This window comes from Rhincodon typus, chromosome 11 (assembly GCF_021869965.1).
Source record: "Rhincodon typus isolate 14 chromosome 11, sRhiTyp1.1, whole genome shotgun sequence".
In the NCBI taxonomy this organism is placed as follows: Eukaryota; Metazoa; Chordata; class Chondrichthyes; order Orectolobiformes; family Rhincodontidae; genus Rhincodon; species Rhincodon typus.
In genome coordinates this window covers 17,095,197-17,115,519 of record NC_063342.1, presented here as the reverse complement: position 1 = coordinate 17,115,519, position 20,323 = coordinate 17,095,197, and the positions used below count along the sequence as shown (strand labels likewise).

Genomic DNA, 20,323 nt, shown 5'->3' with positions numbered 1-20,323 from the left:
TTTGATTTGTCATTATGTTAGTTGGTATCAACTGTTTCAGGGTGGCACAGTAGTCCCCCTTGATTAGGGAATTATTGAGGTTCCCTCTTCCTGATCACTTTGCTGGAAGCTACAAGTATGTGGATGTTGATTAAGGGTAGGAATACTTTGGTTGTGATGATTAGTAGAAATAGCTTTCTAGTGCTAATGCTACTGGGTAAGTTTAAAACTGATCTGGAATGAAACCTAGTGACCGTAACAGTGGGAATTAATCTGTCAATTTCCATAAAAGTCTTAAACATTAAGTCATCTTCAATGAATTGTGACAAATGCTTAGGTTGATAAAAGGCAAATAAGAATCGTACTATTCAATTGCAAGGCAATGACCATCTCCAGCAGAAGTGCAATCCAGCTCCTATTGACAGTGACATTAAAATAGTGAAATGATTTGGTAATGGCAAAAACACTACATAACTGCCAAGTTGTTGGTCGCCCTGAGCAAGGAACTAAACTGCACCACCCACTTAAATGCAAGGGCCAGCAGAGAAAGTCAAAAGCTGAATTCTTGGAGGCAAACTGGCTCACTTCCAGACTCGTGCCCCTTTCTGACCAGCAGGGTTACAGAACGTATCCAGAAATACTTTATTTTTGTCTGGATGAGGTAGCTGCTTCAATAAGGTCAACACCATCCATTGCAAAGCAAATTGCTGTCAGTGCTTCACATTCTCCTATTAATGATTTACACTGTCCATCACTTGTGTGCCAGGAGTGCAATTTCTACTATCTACACGATGGGCTTTTGCAACATACCAAGGTTTCTTTGGCAATACATCCCAAACCCACAACCTTCACCTACTGGAAAGACAAAGACAGGATGGAAACGCTGTTATCTTCAAGTTTCCTTCCAAGTCACATCCAACCCAAATTGGACATGGATTATCATTCTGTCATCATTGCTGGGTTAAAATCCTGACATAACAGCATTGTAAGAGCATATGGGACCAATTTTCTTCCCCAGAGTGATTTATCATTTATTTCAATCAATCATTCAGAAAAAATGTACATCAGGAGTTTCAAGAAATGGGTTTATTATTTCAAAAATATATGGAAACCACAACCGTTTATACAAAAAAAATATTTAATATTACAAATTTGTAGTCACTGTACATGAAATTACACATTTTGCATTATTTGCAAAACCTCCAAAATTATGCAAAATATTTTTCCAGCTTGTTTCATACAATTCTCAAATTCAATGCAGATAACCAGCTGCAACACTAGCCTTTCCTAGGTGACTTATAGTTTATATATAAAACGAATCTCCTTGTACCTGACCCGAAATAAACTAATGACCTTTTTCTTTTGGTTAGATAGTTTAAGTTCTGCATATCCAATCAGAGGCCCACAGATGTAGGAAACCTGAGTAGAGCCATTACAAGGTAAGATTCAAACTTCCTTGCCTTATAATTATCAACAGTAAAAAGATTGATCAAAATGAAAGACCAGTTTCATTAAATGAGCATCGAGCACCTGGAAGTTGTCTCAATTCATGACCCAGCCATAGAAGTTCATTCAAAAAATTTTCCATTGATTAACCACAGTTACTTTAAGATAGCTCTTGGTACTTCAGCCTATCAAAAATATTTGCTGCAACCCTACAAGTAAGCTATATAAATAATATATACACATATATTTACATAAACTTTATAATACATGGTATATTAGAAAAGACCAGTGATAGAATCCTTCACCAGTGTATTGCTGCAAAAGGACTGCATTTTTAATTACCTTCTGAAAACACTGTACTTGTACATCTCTCCCACACTTAAACCACTCAGCTGTCTTTCACAATGCCTTAACCTTGGCAGCAAAAAAAATGATAGCTCTGCGACAGGAAACAGCTGCCAGAGCCATTTATAAAGCTGTTAAATTACCTTGCAGTATTTAAACTCCAACTTTTAAATGTTATCAACCAGTTTCATGCCTCCACTAAAAAGGATAGCACTAATTCTTGGAACAGTCAACACAAAAGACAACGACATATGGGAACTCTTGGTTTTACAGGCTGCAGATGTGACTACCATTGCAAGGGATTAATGATAGTTTAACATGCAATACAATTTCCTGATAGTTGCTTAGCAACTGTTCAACGTTTCCACGTTTTGTTCAGAAGACATTGGCCTTTGGTCTCTGAGGAACACTTAGATTTATCAAAGAAATAAACAAAGATGAGAATAACTCCACTGTAGGGTGCAACCCAATATTTTCAAGGACCTGACTACATTAGGGCTGATGTGAACTTGTATCAATGTTTGTAGCCCATTTCTCAACATAGCAAACCAACTGTTTCATGTGGCAGATAAATATTAACTAACTCGAGATGAAAGGCATCATAAAACAATGGACAGTGTTGTGCTTGTGGGAGTGACCCTTAATTGCAAATAAAACACTCCCATTTTATGGAAACACGTTTGGTCTGAAGCTACAATAACAAATGTACTCATGTTATTGTTAAATAATTTCTTGCTGGCACTGGATTGTTTGTAGGAGTACTCAATGTTTTCAACAAAAAGAAGAAAGAAAAGCTCTTGTTTAAAAATTAGGCAACATGCAATCAGAAGGGAAAATGCATCACTGCACTGAATCGGTGTAATAAATCAATACTTCACGCCTCCACCAGGTTAGCAGTAACTATATTAAAAAGGGTTCCGTTGCCAGTTGTCAATTTTGGCTAAACAAATCAAAAGGAAGATGCCTCCCTAACTGCTCCTCCCTGCAGAACGCACGTCTCCCCACCATATCAGACCAGTCCATAGTGAACTCATTTGACCACTGCCAGTCACATTCTCACTGTTAGGAAATTACAAAGAAACAAAGTGGCTATAAAGGGACAGCAAACACATCAATCCTCAGTGTCTGGCTGAACTCCGAGCATAGCATGAAGTTCCTCTGCTGTGTATCCGAGCAGATTGTGAAGGTCGCAGACGAAGCGGTAGACATATCTCTTGCCACATGTCTTGTGGATGATGTTCTTGTCATAGTAATAGCGTAGACCCCTGCTCAATTTCTCATAGTTCATTTTGGGTTTGTTCTTGCGTTTGCCCCATCGCCGAGCAACCTGTGACCCAGCAAGAAAGCAGAAAAAGATGTTGACACATTCAGGATCACTGCTGCAGCAAAACAGCAGATCATTTACTAAAAACAATGTGCTGATAAATATAGTAACTGGGTCAATAAGACTCAAAATTGATATCAGATTGACATTAGATAATTTTGACTATGCATAGTTACTTTACATTCCCTGCTCTTAGTGTACGGTATTTATTTCTTCCAAGCATCTCTGCATGAACCATCATTCTGGGGCTGAGTATGAGCAGCAGCTCGTGACCAATTTTCAGGCCCATGTCAGTAAAACTTCTCTTCTCTGTTGCTGCCTTCCCAAGATGATTTAGCTAGGATCACATCTGTTGGTGCCAGGCATTACTGGATTGAGGAATGAGGACAAACCTTCTACCCAAGGGCTACAAATATGAATCCTGGTGTAGGTGCACATCCCTGTCATTCACAATGTGACTCAAGAGATTCTAGTGACTTTTACTTTCTCTGAAAATAGCTAGGAACTGTCTGCCAAATGTCGAGTATTTTGCTTTAAGTATTTAAACGGTGACTGAACCCACTCCCAACCCACATGCTGATAATTTAGGAGATTCTTACTTCATCAGGGTCAGTCAGTTTAAACTCCCATCCATCGCCGGTCCAACTGATAAACGTCTGACAGGATTTATCTGTCAGTAATTCCAAGAGGAACTGCCAAAGTTGAATGGGTCCACTTCCTGCACAAACAAGTGTTAAGAAGGATGCAAATTAAAAATGGAAACACATTTTGGTGATTGAAACTTTTTTGATCAGGATCTTGAAAACTGATTATTTTTGTAGAGCATTTAATTCTAATTATCAGGCATAAAAATAATACTGCAAACACTCATGTTCTGTAAACTAATGGGAAAAGTCAGTGGTTTCTCGACCATTGGCATTTTATTCTGAAGTAACATAGTTTGAAAATAATTTCTCATAAAAATACTGTCACCCATTCATATAAATCAAACAAGTAAAATGGCTGATCTTGAGCTGGGATTTTTTTACTAATAATAATCTGTTGAAAAGTACTGCCTTACCGTCTAGTTAATGAGTCAGCAGTTTTAACCTAATTTGCAGATCTTTAAACGTGTCAAACACAGGGCTTTCTTTTTGCCAGCTGGAATATCTGACTGTGACTAAGTCATGAGCTCTGTAGGAAGAGTGTGGCTGTCTCGGTGCTAAGAAGTGACGCTACTATGTGTTAGATTTCTTCAGAAATCCCCACCATCACGTACTGTGGAACAGGTCAAAGGACTAGCAATTTTTTTTAAAACTTCAGTCCCCTCCCCTCACTTCCCACCAGCGCTTGTTGTGTACTGGCCATGGCAAGTGGCAGCCCTCCACTTCTTTCTCAAGAAGATTATCCAATCTTCTTGTATGAACTTGAATTATTATTGTTGTTAACTATTCAGAAATGTAACCCAGCTGTGTCAGATTCTCTACCCACCTGAAGTCTATCAACATATGCTGGCCAACAAGCCTCACTGGACAGTAACAAGAGGTGGAGGTGGAATGCTTTGATTGTTTAAAAGAATCCTCCCAGAGTAGCCAAGATCACATTTAAGTTCTGCACCGAGATCAAGTAACTCAGCAGATATAGGCCAGCAGATATTGACGCGGTATCTTTTCACAAAGGGCAGGACATTTTCCTCAACTTAATGTAGATAAGAGATCGCCTTAAGCAATGTTACCCGATATCATTCAACCCAAGATTTATTTTATGGAGTTGCTTGGCTTTTGAAGAATGGTTGTGATTTGATGTACCTGTACAGGTACTGTTTTCCTTTCTCAAATGGGAAAAAAATTCAAAGATCCTTAGCCAGCACAGTCAAAATCCACAACCACTTCCATCTAGAAGGACAAGAGCAGCAGACACATGGGAACACCATGATATGCAAGTTCCCCTCCACACCACTCAACATCCTCATTTAGAAATATAATGCGTTCAGTTCCACTAGGTCAAAATCATTGAATTGCCTTCCTAAAGGTATTGAGGGTGTACCAAACAGAGTGTTCAGGAAGGAAGCTCACCACCATGTTCTTAGGGACAATAAATGCTGCCCCAGCCACTGCAGCCCACAACCCATGAGTGAATAAAAAAAAAGATAACACAAGGAATTCCTTACCCGTGAATCCAGCCAGGACTGCTGCTGGGATGACCGGTTTTCCTTGCTCCAATGGGTCTTTTCTCTCTTGGATGTAATCTTTGAAAGAGATATTCGGTTTGTTCGGACAGAGAGGCTGGCTATACTCGTCATCAAAGCTATCCTGAGAAGGAACACGCTGCATGTCACACAGAGATGACTGACTGTTCCAAGATTTCAGCAATGCCCCTGCACTGTCGAAGCTATCGACGCTTTCAAGAGATCCTGGCTTCCTGCTTTCAACTGACAAAAAAAAATGAAATGAAAGGAAGAAGTTTGAAAATGCACGTAAAAAAAAAAATTATGAAAAAATCTTGTTCCCATCTCCCTTCAAGTAATTCTTTGGCTTATTTGATATTGTTCTTTATTTCAATTCTGTATCTTTTGCTTCTTAGTTCCATCTTGCCTGTGAAACTATGGGCAAGATTACAACACACAAGCTCGTTTGCCTGGCATTAAAAATCAGCTCCCATATTCAGCAAAGCCAACAATTCACCCTCTCCACCAATACTGAATAACACATGCACATGCGCATACGCGCACGCACAGTTCCCCCTGAACACTTACCCTGGTCGATTATGCCAACTTGCAGACTGTTTGCATTCATTCGCTTTTGCTGCATGGGGTAGTAGCCCATGTCCACCTTATTCAGATGTGGGTTAGAAAGAGTCGGAAAGCCTTGGTTCAAATTGAGAAAATCTTGGTTACTCGAATCCGATGAGATCTGACAAAGCTCTGACAGGAAACTTCCGGTAAGATCAGAAAGCTGGTCTCCACATTGGGACTGATTGGAGCAGAATGCTGTAATATATTTCAAAACAAAAACATCAAATCAACTGGATTGTTATTCAAACTGCCACTTTCATTTGGTCTGAATGGGACAGAGTCGACAAGAACCAAAACTTTAACTATCACTCCAAATTCTAAACAACAGTTGCAACTGGAGTCAGTATTATCTGGAATTATTTGATGCTCAATTGTGGCTACCACTAATTGGCTCCTGTTTATCTCACATCAGATGCAGTTTTCATACCCTCCAGCTCCATTCTTCTTGCAAGTGGCTGATTTGACTTTGCTGATGTACAATGAACTACTGCCTCAAAAACTTGATTAACTCTGTATGCGTTATGCCTGTCAAATGTCGGAGTCAGAGTCAAACTCTGAAATTTCAAGGATAATGTGAAAAAACTGCTGGGCTTAAAATTTCTCAGTAATTGAGCAAAAATTATGTTAAAAAATCATGTTTTTATTGGCTCAAGGATATCAATTTAAACCAAACCTAAACAAACTAGTCTAATCTGCATTCATCTTGGAGTCTTTCCTGATCTGACATGTCTCCAAACATTGACAAACAAAACTAATCTAACTAAATGTTTTGAGAAGGGCAGGCTGTAACTCATAACATAGAACCCAATATGCAAAAAAAAAGTAATTACTATGAGTAATGTTATCTAGCCTGACTCTGCTGAAAGAAGAACCAACAGCTAGAAAAATTCCTTAAGCCACAGCAATTAGATTCTTATTGATTTCAGAATGTGCCTATTGAGAGCAGGGCTGGAATTATATGGAGGTGAGACAGAGGTCTTGGACAGCAGCTGGACAGCAAGCAACAGACCCACGATGCTGGTCTCGAGAAGGCAATTGCTGAATTATGAACCAAATTAGTCAAGAGGCCATCGGCTAAGCTGCTAGATCAGGAGCCTGGGGCAGTAATCCTCGGCTGCCAAGAGATGCAGGCCTTTCAAAGGCTCAGAATAATGGACCAATCCAGTACATAGGCAACAGATGGTGGGAGCAGCAAGGACAGGGAGGGGGCTCTTAGTCATTGAGTCCTACAGCACAAAAACAGACTCTTCAGTCCAACTCATCCGCACCGACCAAGTTTCCCAAACTAAGCTAGTCTCACCTGCTCCTCTGATGCCTGCTGTGTTCATCCAGCTCTACACCTTGTTATCCCTAGTCTCACTTGCCCGTGTCTGGCCCATATCCCTCTAAACCTTTCCTATTCATGTACCTATCTTTTAAATGTACCTTCATCTACCACTTCCTCTGGCAGTTCATTCCACATACGAACCATCCTCTGTGAGAAAGTTGCCCCTCAGGACCTTTTAAATATTTCTCTTCCCACCTTAAAATATGCCCCCTGGTTTTGAACTCCCACCCCAGGGAAAAGACCTTTGCTATTCATCTTAACTATGCCCCTCATGATTTTATAAACCTCTATAAAGGTCACCCCCTTAACTTCCTACACTCCAGTGAAAAAAGTCCCGGCCTATCCAGCCTCTCCTTATAACTCAAATCCCCCAGTCCCAGCAACGTCCTGGTAAATCTTTTCTGAACCATCTTCAATTTAATAATATGCTCAGTGAGTTATCACTTCGTGGTGCTGGGCCGATCAGTCAAGCACTGATTCAGGAACCCCAGCCCAGGGAGACCACTTGCTTGTCATTCCCCACCTAGTGGTTTTTCTTGTCTGATTAAAAAGGTTGCCTAGCCACCAATCCACAAATGGGGATGGCACTATACCTCCCCAACCGCCCGGACATGGGAAATTGGTTTTTATATTCATAGCAATCCTAGTATTATGAAAAGGCAGACACACAGAACGTGGGTGACTTTTTAAAAGGGGCTGTTGGCTTGCTGAATGTTCCATGTTCATCCTGTTTTCATGAAGTGTCTGCAATGTCTCTTCTGAAATTTGTGACTCAGGAAATTTGATGCCCCACGCTCCCCCCAACAATCAGACTAATTTTCATCCATACTTCCTGATCAAATTACCCCACCCACAAATCTGACTTTAACTGAAGGCTATACTTGGTTTTAGCTTCAATAGTGAGACTGGCAAACGAAGAAACCCATCCAGTAATTCTGGTGTTCAAATAAAACTGTATGGTGGTCCTTTGTTAATGGGATGTTTTGGTAGAGCTGCATGTAATATGAAAATGCAACCATCTGTGTATGGGAACTTTATACCAAAAATCTACTTAACCAGTTGCAGAGAAAAAAAAATCCCCAAAATGATGCATTATCAGCAAAAAGCATGAAAAGTTTTCGATAAAACAGATGGAGTATCTTAGTAGACAATGCAATCAAAGGAGCTTAGATGAGGAGCTGCTCTCAGCGGCTGTGGGATTTTCTCCAGCAATTGTCACTGAAACCTCTAATATGGATTGAGGTTATTCAGCCCAACAGGACAATGTCAGAATACATTATGATCAGTGAACTTGGAAAAGACGTACCGAGGAAATTGTTATTATCCACCCAGCGGGAGCTTGTGTTGATGAGAGGGGAAGTTCCAAAATAGTTCAATTGCGGTGCTTCCTGGCAATCTAAAATTCAGAATGACAAAGAGGAAACCAGATTAATTTTTTTGATTGAAAGAGCAAAAGGCAGCATTACTTCAAATACTTAAAATGTAAAAGGTTCAGAGATCAGGAACCCCACACATTGTAAATCACAGGCACAACCAATGTCTGCCAAATTCAAAATGCAGTATACAATGGAATTGTGTATCATTTAATCATACCAAAAGCTAAATCCAGAGCAAGAAGATCGTTATTAGACAAGCACTTTGGATTGACAATTATATCTAATATCAGAACCTTATACTGTTCTGCATCTCAGAGGAACAGTCAGGAAACAGTGGCTTATTTAGGCTTCTTCTTTAAGCTTAAAGCTTATCCATTGGATGAGGGGTGCAAGTTTTTTTGACATCCATACTCAAAAGTGATTGGCCATATTCAGTTTAAGCATAGTTAAAGACAGAGACTGTCGGATGGGATTCAACTAAATTGCTACTCAGGGGATTATTCTTGCTAAGCTGCACTTAAAAGAAGGATAAAGTGAATTATTTGTCTCACATTTTCCAAAGTATTTTCATTAAATACAGCTTAGAGTGATTAAGTCTTAGAGCACTTTTGGTGCAGAGGTTGTGTCTATTCCTCTGGGCTAAACAATCTGGGTTTAAGTCCTGCCTGATTTGGAGGTGTGTCATATCGTGCCTGAACAGGTTAATTAAAATAACTAGTGATCAGCTCTCAATCTTATAGGAAAATCTTCTATATTCAATGGGTCTATGCATTCCCAAACCAAACCATAGCTGTTGTCCCTGGTATGCACATTAAAACTAATTACTTTCACTAGCAAGAGGGTGATTGCTATCAGAAGCAGAAAGTTTTATTGTGACATTAGAGGTCTTGCAGTAAAAGGAGATTGTTAAAGCTGTAATGAGGGGTTTTTACTCTACATCAGCCTTGTGGCACAGGACTGGAGATTATTGAACAGGAATTCTCTTACCTCCAACGAGCGAAAAAAGTCTAAGCATTGAATACCTAAAAGACATGAAGTTTCCCCAGTAGCACAGCTTTCATACAAAATTACAGATACTCAAGATGTGCTCAACGGGGTGTGTTACTAAGTTTGCTGATCCCTACCAAGATGATTTTCCAGGTTCTAAAACTGGTCTCTGAGTTAGACTAGGGGGAAAAGAAACAAACAGGTGAGACTGATATCCAGTGATAATTACTGGATGAACAAATAATACTTGTTGCAAGTAATATAGGTCATACTGGGGAGGACAGTTGTGATGGATTCTGCAGATGAACAGACATGCCAACATTAAATGTGACGAATCACACCAGTGCCATTTGGTTGAGATACTGGTAGGCAATTAATGGTCACAAAACAGCACATAGGCCACAAACAGCATTTGAGGTAATTGTTTGACAAGAAAGACTCAACAATTAATAAATCGTAGAGACTAGTTGATGAGACTATTCCCTTTAGCTAGGAGTGCCTCATTAATTAGGGCCACTTGTTTCACGCTTTTAAAGGAAATATTTCTAATGATTGTTATACCTTTCATTAGTTGGTCCAAATGCTCCCAAAGAATGTCTCCAATGAAATCAGGTGCCAGCTCCAGAAAACGTTCCTTCCCAAGATCACAGAGGACCTGACCAGTCATGTAGAATTTTTGGAAATTGACATTCTCCAGACTGAACTCATTCACAGCCCAGTGCAGCCACTGATTGACATGTTGCTCAGTCCAAACATGAGGGTCTTGAAAGAAATCAAAAAGCGAGTTTAACAGCAAAATATGTATCAAAATTGGACTTAGACATGCTGATATTTATTATACTGTTTCCAAAGATAAGTGTGTGGGTCGTTTATGCTCAGATCAAGGTTTGTGTGTAGTGGGAGTGACTGGATGAAGACATGTAGGTTTTAAATATGTACCATGCATGCGGTTACCTTTATATAAAATCTTCATATCTAAAAGAAATAAAAATGATCTTCATCTGAGATCATTCTTCACAATTCTCCTGAAGGTGGCCAGTCATACCACCATGCAGTATGGCCATTCAGGCCACAGTCTCCTCAGGTAAAATAACAAATCACCCAACTACTCATTACTCATTTGGTGAGTATGATTGAACCCTGGACTCACCCAGCAACCAAACACTTTGCAGTGATATCACCATGCAATTACTAGGAATGGAATTTTAATGTTTATGGCTCACGGTGTGTATATCTTGAAGTTTGAAACCTTTTGCAGACATTGTTTAGTCTATATTAAATTTGGACTGCTTTGTCCAATAACAAATACTTTCCATTTACTGTAATCATAACCCATGTCATTTCACTGAACAGTGGACAAGAGTAAAAATTTCTTTGTGCGCAATTTTGGGAAAGAAAAGTTAGGAAGCAAACATAAATATGGTGACCGTTTTCAGGTTGGTTACCTTTTGGGATGCTGAGACGACATCTTTCTTTAGCAAAGCCACTAAAGCTTTCCTTCAGGGCCTGGCTCATGACTGCTTTGCTGCCAGGGGTTAGGAGTGGAACCTCATTAGTTCCAACATCTGTGGACAAGAGGAACAACAAAGTGAGAAATAATCCTTTCATCATGAGTACATTTTCCTTAAGAGGTTCCTCTTTAAGCCTGCCCTCTAATAAATCCTTAAAGACAAATTTTGCAACTGTGGCAAGGTAAGTGGTGTTCTATGAATCTCCAGCGTCATGTTCCAATACCTAATTATTCAGCTTAACTGACATTTTGGATAGTTCAGTTATACCTGAACTAAATCTTCACAAATATTAATGCAGACGTTTAAAATAGCTGAATTCCACATGATGCAAATGGGTTTTTAAAACCTTTCAAAATATCTTGATAATATTGAAAACTATTGAGCTTGTGTGAAAATATTGGGTACAGATGTTATCTCTGCACATTTATTGCATTTCAGGGTGCTTTTGAGAGCCGAGCTGCATAAAACATTCCTTTTTGCTCAGTAACCAAACACTAATAGCTTTTGTACTGTTCTAAAGAGGCGTATTTGACTCAAAACATTAACGTGATTTTAGCTGCATAAACGCTGCCAGAGCAGAGTATTTCCAGAATTTTCTTTTTATTTCAGATTTCCAGAAATTCCAGGAAAGCAATATAAGCCTTGGAAGGTGTTTCAACAGACAGACAGGAAGGAAATTCACAGAAACTCTAGTGAACATGTTTTGAGTTGTTAAAACAAATAGGATTGATGAAATATTAACCTAGCTGATGCCTTATGACAACCTGCTGTTGCTCACGGAATGAGATAAAACTGCCTCATGAATAGGATTTTAAATATGACTTAGGAAGCAGTCAAAAGTCAAAATTGAAGATGTTAAGGCAAACATTTTCATTGTAGATGACTTTCTCCTGAAGCATTAACTCATACCAGGGTACAGCTCAATATATTTTGTTTACCCACCATTATCCAAGTGCTCATTTGTATTAAAGCCCCATCACATTCATAACCACTGGCCTGGAGCTAATTACGTACAGGTTAGAGCCTGAATCTTGTGGATAAGACCATAAGATGAATAAGCAGAAGTAGGCCATTCAGTTCACCGAGTCTTCTCTGCCATTCCTTAACTCCACTTTCCTGTCTTTTCTGCATAATCCTTGATTCTCTTACTGATTAACAATCTGTCTGTCCGTCTTGGCTTTGAATATACTTAATATCCCAATCTCAACAGTCCTCTGTCGTGAAAAATTTCACAGATTCACAAACCCCTGAGAAGAAATTCTTCCTCAGCTCCATCTTAAATGTGCAACCCCTTATTCGGAGATGATGCTCTCTAGTCCTAGACTCTTTCACAAGTGGAAACAACCTCTCCACATCCACTCTGTCAAGCCTCCTAAGAATCCTTTATGTTCCAAAAAGGTAAATGTCAGACAAGGTGATGTAGTCCTCTTACTAAACCAGCAGGGAGTTTCTGCTTTAGTATCTTCAAAAGCAGATGGAATCCAAAATCTCACTGTTGCATGCCTAATTCTAGCAACAACAAATTTTATATTTAAGCATGGAAGTATCCCAGTTAATTAAGCATTTACCAAATAAAAAGGAGGACATGCCAGTTGGAACCTCCTGCACGCTCTGTTCTTCATCTATATGCGACAATAATCCATTGAGTCCAGTAGCTTCATGTAAGTCAAACGCTGCCTGGCGCTGAAAAGAAAAATAAACAAGGCTTGCATAAAAACTAGCAATGACTATGGTGATAACCAGATAAATCTTAACCCCCAGAAGTGGATGGTTTTGATAATTCACAAATCGTACATAGTTAGCGCTATTTTTAAAGCAGGGAATTAGGGGTGGGATCACATGACATCTTGATTTGAACATAGATCACCTTTCCTTCAAATGTTAATAGGCTCAAAATTCTAGGATTATGGGAATCATTGGAATGCAACATTATGCCATTATGAAAAAAGACCATCATAAGTACTGTCTCTCATTTGAGGGTGGAGAGATAGACATAAACAATGGATATAAACGTGGTCTTATTCTTGCAGTCGTATCCCAAGATCAAATAGAAATAAATATTTCTGAGTCAGAAGTTTGAGAGGAAAGTGAACGGTTCACCAGATTCTTTTGTCCATAGAAAACCTCATCTTGAACCTAGGTTACTCACAGTTTAATTCAGTTGTGTAGAACATAACTGTCCAAATAATAGTGTGACAGTACTGAAATTACTCATACAACACCTTTTGGTGTTGAAAAACAATTGTAGGATGTACGGCAAGAAGAAGAATGCACTGCTCATTCATTCCACTTACTATATCCAATCTAATTTGACTGGTTTCATAGTATTTCTAGCACTTAAGGAAATCTATAAAGGTACAGTAGAGTTGCCAAACTAGTAACTTTCAACTCTATCCAAATGTTTGGCTCAGTCAACAAAAAGCATTTGGCAACTCACCACTGGTGACATTTTATCATCATGGTCTCTCAAAAGAACACCATCTCCTTTCCTCAAATAGCCAAGATTAAGGCTAGTTTTTGATATGATACCACCTGCTCTAAGATCTGGTTTTGTGCTGCATGAGCTTATTTTACACACAGAATTTAAACAGACATTGTAAAGTTGAAATCTCTGCTCCATTATTCAGAGCTAGATTTGAACCTGGTCCCTTAACAGAAATGAAGCTATAATAATAGGGAAGTAGAGGTTACATTGACAACACAGAAAAAGTTGGGACATGATTAAGCAGTAACCATACATGTAAACAATTTCACTGAAATGAACATTCTTACGTCTTTTTGTATATCAGTAACATTTCCTTAGTTTGGTCGCAGTTTGTCAACAATGTAAGAGAATGGGTGATTTTGTTTTAGAATGGAACTATACAAGAATCATTCGTTATCTCTAAGTTTGCCAAGTCCATTAATGAAACACCTTAGGTAAACTGGAAAGTCTAGTATAGCACGTGTTAAACATTTACACACTTACTCATCCAGCAATGCCTGTTGATTATAATTGGGAGGATTTTTTTTATCATTGAAAATGTGTACATATTGTGGAATGATCTCCATTCCAACATCGCATAGTTTTTCAAGGCATAATGAGATATAGAATGGTAACGATCTCACACCATGAGCTACTATGATCCTTAATTTAAAGAATGGCCAAAGCAGATTAACCACTATCTTCCAGTGAGAAATTGAATATTCACTTCAAATATTAAAATTCTGTAGAGCTATACATGAAGAAATGGGGAGCAGAACTAGAGAGTTCTTTCAAAGGGAATGTATGCTAAGTGACCTCCTTCTGTGCTTGTATGTACGTTATTCGATCTCCAATAAAAAGTGCTCATGAATCCAGATTATGCTATAAATCACTTCCTCAACAGAAACTTAGAGGAAAGCATTTTCAATGATCAAATAATACAGGGACTTTCAGTGCAAACACTGGATATATTCATCTTTTTAATCCACCAGGGGAGAGTGATGGAGCCACTGATCAGGAAGGCAAAGCACGTTGATTGCTTGCATTACAAACAACACTCACACTTTTCTAGTCGAAAAAGAGGCAAAACTTTACAAATACCTCTACAGCCCTGTTACAAAGCTGGTAAAGTGTGCAAATTGAGAGAGAGATATTTTGGGAATTTTTTTAAAAAAGCTGAATTAATGATAAACTCTTATGCAAACATTTGCAGCACATTCCAAACTACAAGTGGGCCTGCTCACATTCCTTTCTGCAAACTGAGGTATATCTACTTTCCCATACCACTGGGGACTACATTACACATCTGCACTGGCCCTTGTATACATTTGGAAGCTGACGGTGTAGCTAGATCCCAAAACACACACACAAGCTGTAATATATTCATCAGAACTTGAAAGGCCTTTTATTTATACACATATCACAGAAGTAGTTTCAGTTTTGTCAAACCTTACCTTTAGTACTCCTCGGGTCTCCAAAGCCACAGGGGCTTCCTGGTCCCTCAAAAAATCACACATGTTGATCTGTGCAGAACAAATAGGAAAGATAATTAAAAACTGACTGAAACAAACATTGTCCCCTCAAAAAAAAGGGCTTCATTTTTGTTTAGATCATATAAAGTTATGTTGAAATAGCAAAAAAGGTTTCCTATATAGTGCAGTTCTTTGGTAATCAACACTCCACTTTCTTGGGAAGTCAAAGCCAACTTTTAATCACCATCTAGGCTGTCTAATGCATTTTTTTCTTTGATTAGCTGTTCATCTTGGATTGCACCAGACACATTTCATTCCATTTACACTTGGTAAATGTACAATTAATTATGAATCAGAAGGTGCAGGATTGCAGCAATACTTGTGAATATCGCATTCACATTAACAGCTGCCCAGGGCTATGACTCAGATGCACACAAAGTTAGTTCATGGTGTCTGGTCAAAATAATATTTCAAAGCAATAGTACTCAACTTATCTAAGAATAAAATTGGGCTATCATAAATATGCTCTCATTTAGCAGATGAATAGATCATTAAATAAATTGAACATTTTGGGCTTAATGCAGTATAAATTTAGTTTGACTCGATTGTTCATTTTTCAGTTATTGGCTCATAAAAATAAGATTTCAAAGCTGGGAAAGACACACTTGTTGATTTTTCATGTGAAACCTTGCCCAGACTGTTACACAGTCTTTAAAAATAGTTAGAAAGTTTTCAAGAAATCATTCCTCAATACGTGCTCACTGCTTTGGAATGAGTACTTGACATCTTCTTTCCTTGCAGCTCCTCAAACTATTACTCTTTATTTCTTTCAGTCTTCCTTTCCTACCGCAACTGAGAGATATTTAAAACCCATCTCTAGCAATACTTAATATCGCTTCATTATTTAACTTGTTTAGCCACCTTACCCTTCAGTTCTAAATGCCATGCAATGTTCTACAGGCCAGGTAAGCTTCTCTATAATTACAGAAATAATAGTATAACGTTGAATGGCAGGCAACAGTATGAAAACTAATTTACATTAAAAAAGAATTGGTTAGCTAAGCAGTGAAAATTACAACTACTGAAGTATACAGAAACCGTGCCAATATTTCACCATCATGAAGTTTTCACAAGATCTTGCAGTGCAGGAGGAGGTTATTTGTTCTCATCCTGGGAGAAAAGAAACTGTCCAGTCAGACCCATTTCCCTGCTTCACTCTCCCTACACCCACGCAAAATTTATTTCAAAACATACATCCAATTCTTTTCTGAAAGTTACTTTCATTTTTAAATTTGTTCCTATTATCTCTGTATAAAATGTTGGTTAGGGTCACAGCTAGAGTATCATCTGCAGTTCTTGAATTCCCATTATAAGAGGGATGTGATTGACTGGAGAGGGTGCAGAAGAGATTTATCAGGTTGTTGTCTGGGCTGGAGAGTTTCAGTTGTGAAAAGAGAGTGGACAGACTAGGGTTGTTTTCCTTGGTGCAGAGGAAAATAAAGGGGGACATGATTGAAATGTATAAAATTATGTGGGGCTTAGACAGCGTAGATGTGAAGAAACTTTTCTTCTTAGCAGAGGGATCAATGCCTGGGAGCACAGATTCAAGGTAATGGAGGGAGGTTTAGAGGGGATGTGAGAAAAACTATTTTCACTCAGAGGATGGTAGGAATCTGGAACTCACTTCTCATAAGGGTAGTAGAGGCAGAAACCCTCATAAGATTTAAGAAGTATTGAGCCTGTAGGTCAAGCACTAGAAATGGGATTAGAATTGTTAGGTGTTGTTTTCGACCAGAGCAGCCTTGATGGGCTGAAAGGCCTTTTTCTGTAGGCCTCTATCACTATTTCAGGTGCTGCATTCAGATAGTAATGAGGGGGGGAAAAAAAATCATGTCTTCCAAATATCAATTATTTTACTTACAATTCTCAGCACAGAAACATGCTGTTATTTGGCCTAACTATTTCATGTTAGCGTTTGTGCTCCACTTGAACCTCTCCCACACTTATTTCGTCTTTCAATTCACTGCTTCGCTCCAGTGCTTCTCCTCTCAGCCAAAGCATCTTACTGTAACCAACACTTCATAAAAACACAGTCATATAAAGGTGCATGCAGGCATTATGTGGAGGGCAGAAGTGATCACCTCATTGTTATACATGTAACAGGATATTACTGATTACTTTTGTTGACTGAAGCAAACATGAAAGATGCCAAATACTAAACCAGCAATCCTTTGAGAATGCATGCTTGGGGGAAGACAAACTGACAGATATATTGTACATTTATGCTTTCAACATTTAATTAAAAATTGGATGGAAATACCAAAATTTTAGATCTGACATTTAACATGTAATCTGTATTAGGGATGTACCCCATTAATTTTTAGATCTGTAGTATAAGCAATATAAAGTGATGCCACCTTATCTCACTAGCCCTGCTCTTCAGACTCCATAATCAGCTTATCCTTCTGCTTTTGATGTGAATACATTATCTGACAACAAGTATGGCTGAGGCTAATCGTGTTACTAATTAGATTTATATGGTTCATACTCCACTTGCCAAAGTATTGCAAGCTCATTGCCAGTGACAAATTCAATAGATATGCCCACAACTCAAGTACCCGGTCAAGGTAACCTCTGCCAAACAATCACTCCGATTAATATTTAATATAGCAGATTGTAGATGGCGGGGGGGGGGGGGGGAAGGGTGCAAAAGTTTCATAATGACTTCTAAAGTCTACTTCTTTGATGACTTCAGAAGAAGGTTTCACAGCATTACTCTTTGACAAACTTTACAGAACCCAGCACCCTTGTCCCCTTTGATGGATTTATCAGATTAAAGTTTACAAAGCAAAATGAACCTTCAAAAAAAAATATAAATCAATCAATCAAAAAATTAGCTGCTGCATTAGTGACACTGGGGCATTATTTAATTCTCCAGGTAGGACAAGCGTAGCGCCTAACTGGTTTAAGCAATCCTATCTTCTTGACTCAGCAAAGCGCTCATGGCTTAAAATAGACCTTTTAAAAAATGGTAACATAGTACACATGGAAAAATTGAAAACTTATTTTTTTAGACCTGTCGTGATTCTGGACTTTGGGGAAGGTACTAATACAGCAACAGTCTTGTTGTAGCTGAGTGGTACTGCAGTGTCTTTGCCTTTCAAAGCAAAAGGTTTAAGACTCAGAGACCTGAGCTCATTATCTAGCCTTACGCTTCACTGCAACAAAGCAAGTACTATGGTGTTGGAGATGCAATCTTTCAGCTGAGATACTAAAGTGTTCTCTCAGGTAAATGTAAAATTCCTGTGGAACTATTTGAAAAAAAAACAGGGTACCTCCTTTGTCGTGGTTTACATGCACCTTTCAGCCATCACTGATTTAATTGTTTGTTCTGTGCAAGATGCCTATTACTTTACCTTCTCTTCAAAAGGTGCTTTAAGTACCTTCAAAGTACTTAAAAGAGTGTAAAGTATTTGGGGCACCCTGGGATACTGAAGGATGTTGTAAAAATGTAAATTAATTCTTTTGTTCACTTCTATAATGCAATCCCTGAAAAACCCTTTCACAGGCCATCTAATTTAAGATGCAGACATTTTTCCTGTTGTCACACCTACTGATACTGATAACAAGTGTGTAGATCAACCCACATATTACACAAAGACCATAAAGTCTCGGAATGATATTACTTTGATCTCAGTTTAGTATTATCTTTATGTAAATAAATATTGAAATGAGGGAATTAAACATTTGTCCTGTTGGTAGCACCCACTCCAAAGGTTGCAGACAACGGCATTTTCCACGAAACAATGCGCAGCATTACAGTAAACTACAGGTCCACTCATCCAAAATCCATACATAAGCTCTGGACCTGAAAAGTTAACTCTGGTTTCTCTCCACAAATGCTGTCAGACCTGCTGAGCTTTTCCATTGATTTCCATACTGAATACACTGGAGACACTGCTCACATTCCGGTCGCTTGAAACTTTCCACACGAACAAAGTACATATTATTCTCCAACTCAACCGAATCCATCGCAATCGCTTTCTGAGCGGGAGGCTCAAAACCACTCTGCTGTAGAGTCAACCCGAGCTGGGATGGCCACCTGGGGAAGATGGTACATCTCAGGCCTCGGGTGCCCTCGCAAGTCTTCGCTATTTGCATCTTTCGTCTTCACGCATTCTCAACTTGCTGGTTCTACTGAATGGAGGTCAGCATCGTGACTTCTGTGGCACCGCAGCAAGCCCCTATATAACCTGGACTCGACTGTGTTCTATTGTAACAAGCGATGCTTTTAACAGCTGGCAGCGCCACACACAAGCAACACAGGACTGGGGATATCAAACTTTGTGTTAGGCCAGAATACAGAAAGACTGTAAAATACTAGTGAGCAGGAACAAGCTAACGGTCTCCTTCACGTCAGAGAGAGAGAAAAAACAAATCTTTTCATATTATTTGAAGATTGGTCAGCCCACAATCACAGCTGCACAATCTCTAAGACCTAAATTGTGTACTTACAGTATACCTCCCTTCCTGCGTTATGTTTGCGTGTCGCGGGCTCGGGTCAGCTAAAATCCAGCAAAGCCTCACGATCAGTGAGTTCGATCCAATAAAATAATGATTCACGAAGCGTCGTTTATGGCGGCGGAATTTCAATGTAAAGTTTCCCAGCCCCCCCCCTCCCCTGTGCAATGCGACTGAGGTCAGACTCTTCGGCAATCTGCTGAATGAATATCGGGAGCCTCGCCTTTTACATCAATTCCCACAATCTCTCTCAACCCGCCACTTCCTCTTTATTGGACCTGCTCGGGGGGGGAGGAGGAGCCGAGAAGCGAACCATCGCCAAACAAGGTTATCGCATCAGGCTGCTTTCCCTTCCTGCTGTCTTAGCAACCACCCCTTCTCCTCTCCTCTCCCTCCCCCCCTCCGCCGGCACAGTCAGATGACCATTCACTGTTTTGTATCCAATAATGATAAACAAATTGCTGGCGAAACTGACAGACCTGGGGAGAAGGCGAAGTTATAGCTTTTGAGTCCAGTGACCCTTCGAAGAATTGCCAGATGCTGCCGTTTCGTCAGCAATTTTTAATTTGTGTTTCAGATCTCTAGCATCTGCAGTTCTTTGTTTTACTTAAGTGATAAATACTGCTTCCTGTAGGACTGCATCGGCTGTCGGTTTCTAATGCTTTTTGATAGAATTTAAGCTATGCATATTTTGATTGACAGTGATATTTAAAATATATGTAATTATGCAACACAGGAGACCTTCCATCCCCAGGAGGCTCTGGAACTCTGGCATAGCAGCCTTTTTTTTGCAATGAT

At 39.2% G+C, this 20,323-nt stretch overlaps 1 protein-coding gene across 1 annotated transcript; it reads right to left on the bottom strand.

Moving 5' to 3' along the window:
* Positions 1–1,050: 1,050 nt before the first annotated feature.
* Positions 1,051–19,750, bottom strand: ets2 (v-ets avian erythroblastosis virus E26 oncogene homolog 2). Its single transcript, XM_020531010.2, has 10 exons — positions 19,520–19,750; positions 14,987–15,055; positions 12,637–12,751; positions 11,003–11,122; positions 10,119–10,319; positions 8,501–8,590; positions 5,829–6,062; positions 5,244–5,504; positions 3,694–3,812; positions 1,051–3,097 (listed from the first exon to the last, which is right to left on the bottom strand). Exons 2-10 carry the CDS (start codon positions 15,047–15,049, stop codon positions 2,882–2,884), a joined length of 1,419 nt encoding a protein of 472 aa, XP_020386599.1. The 5' UTR covers positions 15,050–15,055; positions 19,520–19,750; the 3' UTR covers positions 1,051–2,881.
* Positions 19,751–20,323: the final 573 nt, after the last annotated feature.

Excerpts from the sequence above, each read along its gene's own strand:
- ets2 (XM_020531010.2), bottom strand. The coding sequence starts at position 15,049 with ATGTGTGATTTTTTGAGGGACCAGGAAGCCCCTGTGGCTTTGGAGACC. Across the intron at positions 6,063-8,500 it reads GGATAATAACAATTTCCTCG|CATTCTGCTCCAATCAGTCC; the intron begins GTACGTCTTTTC and ends AATATATTACAG. Across the intron at positions 3,813-5,243 it reads AGTCCTGGCTGGATTCACGG|GAAGTGGACCCATTCAACTT; the intron begins GTAAGGAATTCC and ends TTGTTTGTGCAG.